The 12,516-nt window shown below is 40.1% G+C and overlaps 1 protein-coding gene across 6 annotated transcripts in view; it reads right to left on the bottom strand.

The window, feature by feature from the left end:
* Positions 1 to 11,806, bottom strand: part of RIC8A (RIC8 guanine nucleotide exchange factor A) — a 35,284-nt gene extending 23,478 nt beyond the window's left edge. The window contains exons 1-3 of one of the 6 annotated variants that reach the window (XM_020806949.3): positions 11,006 to 11,806; positions 6,937 to 7,125; positions 2,137 to 2,184 (exon numbers count right to left, since the gene is read on the bottom strand). In XM_020806949.3, the coding sequence (XP_020662608.1) occupies positions 2,137 to 2,184; positions 6,937 to 7,020 (132 nt within the window). In that variant the 5' untranslated portion in view covers positions 7,021 to 7,125; positions 11,006 to 11,806. Of the gene's footprint in view, positions 1 to 2,136; positions 2,185 to 6,936; positions 7,126 to 10,440; positions 10,468 to 10,718; positions 10,945 to 11,005 lie in introns of those variants that run through there. The other 5 variants (XM_020806948.3, XM_072985552.2, XM_020806953.3 and 2 more) reach the window with 5 other exon arrangements.
* Between the last annotated feature and the right edge of the window lie 710 nt (positions 11,807 to 12,516).

Genomic DNA, 12,516 nt, shown 5'->3' with positions numbered 1-12,516 from the left:
GTTTATTCCCCGCCTATCTAGTAATTTCGACCACTCTAGGCGGCTTGCCACTTGCTGACAGAGCTCCTGAATGATGAGGTGTTTTTAGCCCATAGAGCAAATTCTGTGACTTCCAAAATTTAAAGGAGAGCCCTGTGCTCTGCAACAGAGCATATTCTATCCATGGAGAAGGGCACAGGTTGCATCCTGGCATTTACAGATCGCAAGACTGTTGCCAAAGATCTGGACCTGAGACACTGACAGCCACTGCTGTCCACTGTTGGTTCCTCTTGTCCACTGTTGTCTGTCACTGCTGCTATCTGTGACAGACAACAGTGGACAAGAGGAACCAACTGTCTAACTCAGCACAACCAGATTTATTATGTCTGCATGCAGTAGATCCATGGTGCCTGGGCACCAAAGCATTCCCAACCCCATACACATAACACATGATATTTTTTCTTTTAAAATTCAATTTAAATTTGTTTTTAATTTCATAAAGAAATACTCATTCAGCAAAAATTAATTCTGTTGTTTTCTGATGGGTAACAGCCCCCCACGTTTAAAATTCATACATAACAAAAGGTTTAATTCTCTACAATAAATAATCAAAGTTTAAGATAGCAATACAGTGGTGCCTCGCTTAACGAGCACACCGTTTAATGACGAATCCGCATAGCAACGCGTTTTTTGCAATCGCTAATGCAATCGCATTGCGATGTTTCAATAGGGAAAATATCGCATTGCGATGATCGGTAAGCGTTTTGCTTACCGATTATCGCATTGCGATGTTTTTTAAACAGCTGATCGTCGGTTTCAAAATGGCCGCCACATCCACAAAATGGCTGCCCGCAGCGTTTTCGTGCCCTGCCCTCGCTTACCGGGCAGCGAAAATGGCGGCCGGATGGAGGATTCCCCGCATAGCGGTGAGTTTTTCCCCAATAGGAACGCATTAAACCCATTTTAATGCGTTCCTATGGGGTTTCCCCCCCCGCATAGCGACGAATCCGGATAGCGACATTAATCCTTGAACAGATTAATGTCGCTATGCGGGGCACCACTATTAGGGAAACACATGGGAAGATGGTACTAATTTAAGATCCCTGTCTTAAACCAACAATACCTTGAAGTTTCAGAAGGCTGATGCTGAATTTTTGTGACATCATAACTTTTTTAAAAATGTATTTTTTTCCAGAGAACAAGAGATTTTAGGAGAAAGCAATAAAGATGGTTGTTGTAAGTTTTCTGGACTGTCTGGCTGTATTCTTGAGGTTTTTCTTCCTAACGTTTCGCCAGTCTCTGTGGTCAGCATCTTCAGAGGACAGGTGTCAGAACTGTGTCTGTGCTCTGGTACAGTTTGTGGGATAGTTGAGTATTTATAGCTGTGAGATCAGCTTTTTGTCCTTTTCAGGAGACTGGGTGATTATGGTGATCAGCACGTTTTTTGTTGTGGGTGTATTGTTGTGATAAGGGAGGAGAGGTAATCTGTCACTGTGATTTGCCAGCCACAGAGACTGGCAAAACGACAGGAAGAAAAACCTCAAGAACACAGCCAGACAGCCTGGAAAACCTACAACAACCATTGGATCCCGACCATGAAAGCCCTCGAGAATACAAAGCAATGAAGAGTTTAGGGGGCATACGCCCTCCTCTGTTTCACATTTAGGATCTTAGTTTGAGTAGGCTATGGACTCCTGTTGTAAGTTTATACATAAATTTAAACGTTTTAAAATTTCTTAACTTGTATATGTTCAAACTGTTTTGAAGTGTGACATTGTTTTTAAATTTATTCTCAACTGTTTCAGGTTGGTTTTTGTTCTATGTTCCTGTGTTATGACATGATATAGGGCCTGATCTTAATATTTTTAATAGACACTCTTTAATCAGCACCTTTCCCTAGAAGTAGATTTAATTCCAGTGAGGTTTACTCCAGCTGCTGTTAGTGTGACTTCATAAATCCTGATGGTCAAACAGCATATTATGTAAAGCAGATCTCAAAACATCAGTGTTGAAGCTAGCCACTTTTGTTTTGAATAAAAAGCCGACACAGGAGAGGATAGGCGGATTTTAGCCCCCCACCTTTCATTATTTGGGAGAAGTCCCAGTCTCTCAGCTCTCTGTTTCTGCTGAAATAAACACAACAAAACAAGGATGTACCTTCCTTTCTTCCTGTTCCTCATCTTCAAATGTAAAACATTGCGATTTCTGGGAATGTAAAGGAGAAAACAAGAATGAACTGAGGAAATGAACTGATTCTGATTCTGAATACACAATGAAAAAAACATTTAATACATGTCAATCAATCAGTTTCTTTAAAGAAAGCCAACGAGTGAACAACAAAAGGAAAAAGATAATGCTTAAAATTTATCAATTTATACAGAGATGCTTTCAGTTTAAGGAAACCTGGGGCCTTTATCTCAAGTTCCTTATAATCCTATGTTGAAGACAAGAGGCAGTGCTGAAAGATTCTTGGGACAAAATTTAAAGTAGCTCATGACAGAAGATATACCACAAAGCAAACATGGGATGTAGTTCTTAAGTCTACATGTGTCTGAAAAGCCTTTTTGAAGCCAACGGAGATCCAATGCATTCTTATGTCTGCAGCTAGAACACTAGGCCTACACAGAAAAGGTTCCCCATGCCCAGAACTTGCAAGAAAAACAAGAAACTATCTATCCTGTAATATGCTGCTGTAAAGCTACCTAATTGCACAGAATTCCTAAAAGAAAAAAGTAGTTTCACTGGAAAAGTGAATGAGTGTCCAAAACTTAGCCTCTAACTGACACCAGGTATGATTTTCAGTAGAAAATGCCATGGGGTGAGTATTAAATTCTATCCCTCACAACACAGTCACAATGTAAAGTATGTCTGTCCCCCATGTTTTTTCCCCAAAAAGAGACATCCAGAGTTCCACAGAACATTCACCTCTTAGTCTGTCTCATAAAACTGGTTTCATATTTATGATTCTGCACTTCACAAGCATGGATGACTGCCCCCCCCCCAAAAAAAAGTCCAGATGGAAACCACTGCAAATAATATTTAAGGTTTGATAAAATTTTATTTGAGCATAGCATTTTCAATTGTTCAAAGTACTCTATGTGTGTAATCCATAACACAACCCATCAATTCAGTTGTCATTGTCCTGCACACTACAGGATTGTGGTACGGCAAGAGGATGAAAGAAAATAGCTCAGACAAGACCGCCAGCAAGTTCATGGCAAGAGCAAATGTTACATTTGTCACCTAACTATGCATACCACTTCTGGTCATATTTTAGGATGAATATTCCAGTGGCCTGCTAGGCCTCTCACCAATTGAAAATGTAGTTTAAATATATCTCACATTGCCTTTTAACTGCAGATTATAATGGAAGATCATAATGGGCAGACCATTTTCTAGACAAATGTGTCTATCATTACTGATCTTCTCATGGAAAGCTCTGTTCTCCATCCCTCCTTGTTTCCTATTTTCCCTTATAGGTGAATTATATTTGTTACATTAGTCAAAAGTAGGATACAAACCAAATAACGATGCAATATGTAATCCCTTTCATAAACTTCCAAGAACCACAGGATCCTACACAACACTGTTTGGGAAAACTCTGCCTAATCAAACACATCCCTGGAGTCCAAATATTAGGTCTTTTGTGATTGTTAGAGGGCCTCCTCATACAACCGAAGTGTAACATGGCAGGTTAGAAAAGGAAAAAAAAAAACATGAGCAAGATCTGTCAGTCATTGCTTGAGACAGGAATCTGCATTTCTCTCCCCACTCAAGGATTGTTTTAATTTAGGTCTGCTAACAGATGAACACAGACTAACTAAAAGTACTGTACAAGTTGTTTCCACTTATTGCTCTGATTAAGCACTGCTTTAATCATGCATTGTAAGAGTTCCGTTTATGAGACATAAGAAAATTCTGACTTCATCTATAACTAAGACAAAACTAGATACTCATACCACCATGTTTAAAAAAATCATGTTTGCTATGGGAGGCAAATAACTGGAACAGATTACAAACCATCTAATTTACTGAGAAAGGAGTGAGGGGAAAACAGAAAACTTGGCTTATTTTTCCTCAAGTAGCCATACTGTTTAGTGCAGTGCTTTTCAAACGTTCTGCCTTGCTGGAAATGTTTCTGTAACTATCTGTTTACTGAAGAACTAGTGACTGAAATCCTGGCCCTTAGCATAGTAAGTCACAAGCAGAGTCAGCCTATCAAATCAGTGGAGATTTGGTGAATCAACTCCTCTGTAAATTCCACTGATTCAATGTCCCTATTCTAGTTGTGACTTACTATGCTAAACACAAGGATTCTAACCACTTTATAATGTAGACGTTTCTGAGATATGTTCTAAGTTAGACAGTCAGTCAGTGCAACACCTGGACAGACTTAATGGTCCTAAGGAATTGAATACACGGTGAAACTGACCAACATTCTCTCATAGCTGCACACTGCAGAGGAAGATGGTTAGTGATAGGAAGACCCCCCCCCCCCGGAAAGTTCACCCACCAATACTGACCTACTAATTGAGAAACTCATAATAAAGATTCAGAGGACCTGCAGCATCTCCCAGTGCTCAGGGTGAAAAGCCAGGACGTTTTTGTTTCCCATTTTCCCAAGTGTGTTAGCAAAGAGTAGTTCTTCTCAATTTCAAACCAAGATCTCTCAATTTGTGAACAAGAGATTAGGTTTTATAACTGCTTTACTTGTTTATAAATGTTATTGATACAAAGTATTCTTTCCTTTATGAAGTTTGCTAATCGTGCTTGACTTGGTGGTGTTTACCAAGGCTAGAGGTTTCATATATAGCATCTGAAAATACCGTCCATCTAACGGGATTGTAAAGATCTCTAATATTCCTATCACCTGAAACAAGAGTCACCACTTATAACAATTACAGAACATTTGCCTACCATTAAATGTTTTATCTAAGAACCCTTCAAAAATACTACAGTCCAAAAGCACTGCTATTCTTTTCAGTTTCTTTTTGCAGAAAAAAATGTCAGCAAGAACTACAAGGACTAACAAGTTTTACCTGGCATAAACTTTCAAGCACTGTAATCCACTTCCTCAGATGCATACAGTATAGCCAGATGAACTGAGCTACAGCCTTGAAAGCTTATGCTATGTGAATCTTTTTAATCTTTAAGTGCCACTATACTCCTTGTTTTTTTGCTGCAAGAGGCTAAAGTGGCTCTCTCAAAAGATAAAAACAAAAACCCGAGCTTTCTATGATCTTAAAAGTGCAACTGTATGAAGAAGTTGCTACAGCCCAACTGGGCAGATGTAGCATCGAAGCATTCACTCTGCACAAGCACGCCCCTCCTCTCTGCTGCTTTCTCAGTCGCTAATTAATGGTGAAAGCAAAGAGGTGGAGCATGGGCCACATTTGTTATTTCTAAGGTGATATCAAGACTTTGGAGACAAATGACATTCACTGATAATATCTTTGTGATAACCATGAACTTTACTGGGCCTCACTTTTTAAGAAAGTATTTGCCATGAGTTCTTAAAATGTTCCAGCATTAATCCCTAACTGTACAGGACAGGAAAAGAATTATAATCATTCTAAGAATACCATCATTACATCAAGCACTGGTGAAGAAACAACATATGACAGTTTGTGTGATTAAAAAGCTCTTTTAATTGTTCCACAACCTCCTAGGCTAGGTGGCAGCCCTCTGCTCATATTGATTTCCTCTACCTGTTTTAAGTGCTATTCTTTGAGAGAGAAGACAGGGGGCTAAATCCCAATTAAATCAAAGATGAGGAAAATCAATAGAATTTATATAAACATTGACTTATCATTCAGCAGCTGATTCAACAGACATATATACTCTAGTTGAGACAAACAATTGGATTTAGCCCAAACTATATATTTTAAGAAGTAAACAAAGAGTGACAATGATCTACAAAGAGGTAATGGAATTTTAGGGATTTTAGGAATTTTAGGGAAAAGTTTAGGGATTTATGATATTTCATCCACAAACATTTTTTTCCATTTATTCCCTTGGAATCCCTGTGCTCCAAGGCTCAGTATCCAGCATCTCACTTTAAAGGGATCTCAGGTTAAGACTCAGAATGGCCTGTGCTTGAGGCCTACAGTGCTGTTGATTATTGGAGGAAACAGTACAAGGACCAACAAGTGGAATTTTCACGGTATATGTCAGCTTCTTGTGAAAATATGCATGCAACCCACCAAGTCACATTTTTTCCCAAAGAAAATGCCATTTTGTTCTACACTTAGCATCAACAGCTCTGCTTATTTCAAAGCCTAAAACATAATCAATGCAACTGGCTAGAAATTAACACAAGGAGAAGCACACATTCACTGAAGCCGGATTTCAGATTCTTAGATATGCTCATCATGAAAGGATCAGGGCTTCTGTGCAATATTTTTGAGAAAAAACAAGTGGTCAGTTCTTTATCCAGTGTATTATTAAAACATCCATTTATTTATTTGTCTCCCTCATCACTGTTCAAATGCCATTATCTTGGTTAAAAGTCTTTTAAATTATCTTACGCTGCATGTCACACATAAGCTCTTCACGTGCAGCACCTCACGGAGATGTGTTTGCTAATACTACACACACTTAATGGTCAGATAGAATTGCTCCATTCCCTTCTGCTGTCAGAAATCTGTCCCTCATTGCTAGTATTTCTTTCTCTGGCATGTGCTACTTTGCGCTGTTTGGTCCAGTCTCCCCACTGCATCTAATTTTTCCAACAGAAAATAAAAAGACAGATGGCAATCACAAGCAATCCATACTCCAGAAGGTTTAATATCTCTGCAAGCCAAACAGATGTTTGCTCACAGCAGTTAATAACATTTGATCAAAGGAAAGCACAGACCTATGAAACTGGAGACATCACATCAAGAATGGCACCAGAAAGCCTAACATGGATGCTTCATCACAGTGGCATCAGGCAAGCAGCTCCCAATGAACACTCACCTCCTTGTTATAGATCTGCAGCACCTTGAGGACCGTGTCTTGTTCCCCACTTTCTACGGTCTCTAGCAAAGTCCGGAGCTCCATCTCTCCACTGAGTGGAGACAGCGTGGAATGCTATAAATGTGGGGCAGGAGGTTTTGCTGTTCAGCTGGATAATTGCAGATGTGCAGAGGGCTTGTGGTCAGGCAGCTGAGGGGAGAGGGAGGAAAACCAGTGAGACTACCCACTCAAAGCACGGAGCAGATGGATGATCCAAGTAAAACTAGCCAGTTGCTCTCTTGCACACTAATCCTCTTCCACGCTGAGCTTTTTAGCGTTTATTAAATGTCCTCTCAGCACAGCACCTAGCTAGCCTCCCCTCCCCGTCAGAGGATTACCTCTGACTATATAACTGTGCACTGCTGCTCAGTCACATAGGGCCCCCCCTCCACTTGCTGTCCTGATTTTGATTTCTACACAGAAAAAACCGAGGGCTGTTCAGTAATATGAAGATGATGCATGCACAATACGGACAAACACACACATAGAGATCCTGACCAGATGGTGGTGAAAGCATTTTCAGAGTGCTGGGTGGTTAAAGAACCCAATAAACTTGTCTGCACATCCCAGTATCTTTTGAATGGACCCATATCTCAAGATTCAAAAATCTGAACTTGTTTACAAAACAGAGGGATTTAGGGAAAGACAGCACTGGCTGGCTATCTCAGGTCCTGAACTCTATGATCACTTTTTAAATTTTTTTTTTTTACATTAATATCTTTGTTCAAAATAGTCACTGCAAAGATGGCAGATGTTTAGAAATATTTGTTCCTCTCTAGTATTTGTTCTAAACCAGTTCCATTTCATAGTACATGACAAAAGCAACAGTGACACAGCAAGCGGGACCAATAGACTATGAGCACACAATCCTCCTTAACCCACTCCACATCCAGAGAGCTCAGACTTATAATTTAAACCATTCCATATATTGAATCTGTATCGGCCTTTGTAACTGGAAAAAAGGCTGGACTAAAGCAGCAAGCTATGTGCAAGACAGAATATAAATATCTGATAACACTTTCAGAATGCTTTTCCTAGGGGCACTTCTCACTTTACGATCCTTGTCCTCCAGATTTTATAAGCATGTTGAGGAAAACATCTGTAAAACACATACAGCCTGGCTACTATATGCCATACAGAGCAGCTCAAAGATGGTAATTTGATGCATATTTATACTGCTTGGCATTAAGTCTTACAAAATACCAAACACTAGAACACAAGCAATATGAAAATAAAGACAAAAATAGTTCACTAGATGCCAAAATATGTACTTGATTAGTACATAGGAGTGTCAGTTTTTGCAAAATATCAATAGTAGATCCATTTGGTGAATGTTAAATTCCTTGTTTTATTAGAATTCAGTTATCAAATTGTAGAGAAAGATATGCAAAGAGGAGAGGAGTTTGAAAGCATAACCAATTCTGAAAATAAATCATATGATAATAAACAGTACCTATGCACATAGCTAGATAACTGGCTGGATAGCTCAGTGGTCTAGGTGAAGAGCCAGAGGTTGGGAGTTTGATTCCCCGCCATGCTTCCTAGGTGAACAGCCAGCCTGTGTGGTCTTGGGCTAGCTGCACAATCTCAGAGCTGCCCCCAGAAGAAGGGGGCCTCTGAGTACTCTCTACCTAGAAAACCCTGCAAAGGGTTGCCATAAGTCAGAATTGACTTTAAAATTAGATCCTTGAAAACCTGTGGGGTTGTAAGAATTAACACAGCATCTAACCAACTCCTGTTTATTATTCTTCAGACCACAACTTTAGAGCACAGAGATACCCTACCACTTTTTCTAGTGTTTGGTTTTATTCCATAATTTTTTTAAAATTATCTTATTTTCCACTATTGTCTCTGGACATTAACATCTACCAAGAGCAGAACATGCTAATGTTTCATTTTTTTTTCTGTCATTCTGCCATCCTGATCGGTCTTAAGCAATTTCTGATCTATTCGGAGGCAGCCTCACATACATTGATTTATCCCACAGTATTAGCAGGATAGGAACATAGGCTCTAATTCCAGATCCATTCAAATCCTACTTCAGATGTAAACTTACTTCAGCTATTTTGAATGGATCTGCCAGAGTCTCTGCTGCATTAGTATCATGGCCAACAAGGTTAATCCGAGGCGCGATTAACCTGTAAACTGCTCAGAGTAGTGCTTGCTTTGTATTTAAATCAAATAAGGCTGGCTGGATAGCTCAGTGGTTTAGCTATCTGGCTGCAGAGGCAAGGTTTGGGACTTCCATTCCCCACTCTGATTCCTTTGAGTAGAGCCAGCCTGTGGCCTTGGGCAAGTTTCACAGTCCCAGAAGTGCCCTGGGGAAGAAGGAAACAGTAAACTACTGTACTTCCGAGAATACTCTACCTGGAAAAGCCTGAAAAACGTTGCCATGCATCAGAATTGACTTGATGGCACATGATGATGATTATATATCATATGAAACCATAAAAAATATGCAAATGCATTGCTCATGCCAGAGGCAGTTTAAGTATTAAGCTTTGGAAACAGCACAAAGTCTTGCACAAAGTGCTGTCTTGTATTCAGTGTTGACTGGGAACGATGGGCCCACACAATTTTTACACTGTCTCTTTTTAATATGGCAGAAATTAGGTTTTGTTGTATTTATTTAATGTAACAACTGCTCATTCCCACTATGAATCTCTGAATGTTTCTCCAGTTTTCACCATACAAATTGGCCAATGGGTATTCATCAGGACTACAGTACTTCTCTAATAAACAGGATTTGGCACATTATTTATCAACCCACCATTTGCCGTGGAATAGTAAAGTTTCTTTTATGTTCACAACAGATGATTCAGACAATCCATTTACTACTGAATGGGAAAATCAAGTAAACAAGTATTGTAATGACCAACTCTTAATAGCAAAATCCAGCTCTCAACATCTACCTTCTTTCCTCATACAATATATAATTACACACTGGGATAAGAATTGAACTGGAAAAGATCCCACAGGTCATTTAAACGCAAGTAAATTACACCAGAAATCTTTTGGGGTGCGTGTGTGTGTGAAGCCTGATATATAAAGAAAATAATGTGTTTCTGAATTGACATAATGTAGGGCCCTTGAACCTGCCAATGTCTTTTTTATACTCTTCTATGCATATCTTATGGCTTGGCACATGAATACACCAGTGCTTTGAAGGCTTGTTTTTGGTACAGGAACTTTCATCTATGGAAGCAAGCATTATCAACAAGTTACAGTTCTTTGAAGAATTATCTATCTCAACCTATGGGCTTCTAATACTGTAGATTATGAAACAAGGTCTTCTATGCTTTCTGAAGTTGCAACAGTTCGAAGTAAGTAAAAACATTTAAAATTAAGGCACACTCCTTGAAACAAGAAACATTTTTCAATAGCAGTCTGTGCTGGCAATTACCACCCCTGGTTTCAGCTTTCACAGCAAATTAACATTAACACATGTTTGTACTTAGGGATTACCTGATTTACTATGTTTTTTCATCACAGGGCCTGACACACATAACAAAAAACATACACAAACACACAAAATTCAAAAGTCTTCATATGCAAGCATGAACCTGCTACCAACAAATATGTAGGGCAGGAATCAGACCATTTTCTGCTCATCAAAGCCATATCCTCCCAAGCTTTCAAAATCCGTTAGAGCTTACCGTCATCTAGAATCCTTTTGAAAAACAACCACAGCGTTTTTAACTGTTCAACCTGTCTTGCCTCCTCTATACCGCTATTGTTCGTACCACATTCGTCTTTTTGAAAACAACATCACGTTTCCACTACAAATCCTATCCCAACAACTCCGGCTATTCTTAATTCATTGCGAAATTTTCAATCGCCAAACCGGTGAGTAGGAGAGAGGAATCGTTTCCTCCTTTTCAACTCAGCCGCCTTCCTGGGGATGCAATTTTCGATCAGGCTTCTCGGTTCATTTCCTGCATGCAGCCACTCTGCCCTCCTCCCTCAGCCCTTCCCAACGCCCGCCGTTTACCGGCCGCAGCGAGCTTGGCTTTGTTGTTGTCGTCCTTACCTACCGGGAAAGCTTGCAAGCACAAAAAACAATAGGACGCCACCGAGGAAACCCAACCGCTGGAGTGCCGCCGATGCGGAGAGATCGTAGCAACGAGAAAAAAAGCCCCGATCCCTCGGGGAGGTCCGCCCCCTCTCCCCAAGAGATCTAGCCGAGGATGATGGGAAAACACGGAGGCAAATCGACGCGGAAGCAGGAAATCATGGCACCGGCTGTGTGTGTGCGTGTGCGGGGGGGGGGGGGTCCTCGATCACTGCTTTCCAGCTGTGGGCCGGCCTTGCACGGCAACACGGGGGAGGGTAGGTGGGTTGCACAAAACCCAGTCTGGAAGCGTAGAAAGGTCGGCGTTTTGTTTGGGTCCTGGAAGTAATCGGCTTCCTGAAATCCTCCTCGCGGAAAGCAAGGATATCACTTCAAGGTCTCGTTTTATCCCTCAGTGTCAAAATAGCCTTGTTGGAATTCCGTTCTGCAAAAGCAGTTACACACTCAGATCCTTTTCGTTTCAGATTAACTAATTGGGAATAAACTACACGTCATGGTTTTTGGTTCTTAATCCAGAAGCACTGCAAAACTGGCTTGATTTTTTTCCCCGCCATTCTAAATTATTTATTCATAATATTTATATGGCGCCTTTCCCCTGACCTAATGGATCCAAGGTGGGTTACAATATTTTTAAAAAATAAATCAAGAGTTAAAACGTAAATAATAAATTAGTCAATATTAAAGGAGAAAAAATTAAACTGATATATTAAAAACTCACAAGTACAAGCAATATTAAAAATGCAAGTAAAAAAAACAGAATAAAACAATGCCTTTAAAAATCCACTTGTCAACCAGTAAAGGAAAGCCTGCCGGAAGATAAATGCCTTCATCTGCAAGCCTGGTCTCCTATGGGAGAAAGTTCCAGAGTCTAGGAAGAGCAACAGAAAAGACCCTCTCCTGTGTCCCCAACAAATGTGCCTGTAAGGGTGGTGGGAGCAAGAGAAAAGCCTCTCCTGATGATTTGAATAGTACCTGGGTAGGCTCGTACAGAGATATATGATTTTTTACCTCTATGTTATCTACAAATGCAGCTCAACGTTCACCACTCCGTAGCTGTATCAGATGGCAACTTGTTTCTATGAATGAGCCATCACAGGAGAAACACCACAGATAAAATTTTCTTCCACGTTGTAACACATCGTAGCTATAAAGAGAAAATACAAAGTACAGAGAAAGTCAGTTATTTACAGTGATGTGTGAGTTTTAAGAATAACAGAACCCACATGTAATTCTGCATGATATCAGGCTGTAAACATCCTGTGGGCCTCAGGCCTTCTTACTTGGCAGGATGAAAAACATCCTTGCTCCAACCACATTGTCGAAGTGTTTGCTATGTGGTAAATGTACTTGAGATTATAGCCTAAATCCTACAACCTTTGAAAGGATATAGCATACAGTATTTGCATGCAAGACTGCTGCCTTTGATACCTGTCTTTTTCTTTGTAGTACAGACCTGTTGCTGGCAATGC

This window comes from Pogona vitticeps, chromosome 1 (genome assembly GCF_051106095.1).
Source record: "Pogona vitticeps strain Pit_001003342236 chromosome 1, PviZW2.1, whole genome shotgun sequence".
NCBI lineage: Eukaryota > Metazoa > Chordata > Lepidosauria > Squamata > Agamidae > Pogona > Pogona vitticeps.
The sequence above is the reverse complement of the archived record's forward strand: the minus strand, read 5'-3'. Positions and strand labels throughout refer to the sequence as shown.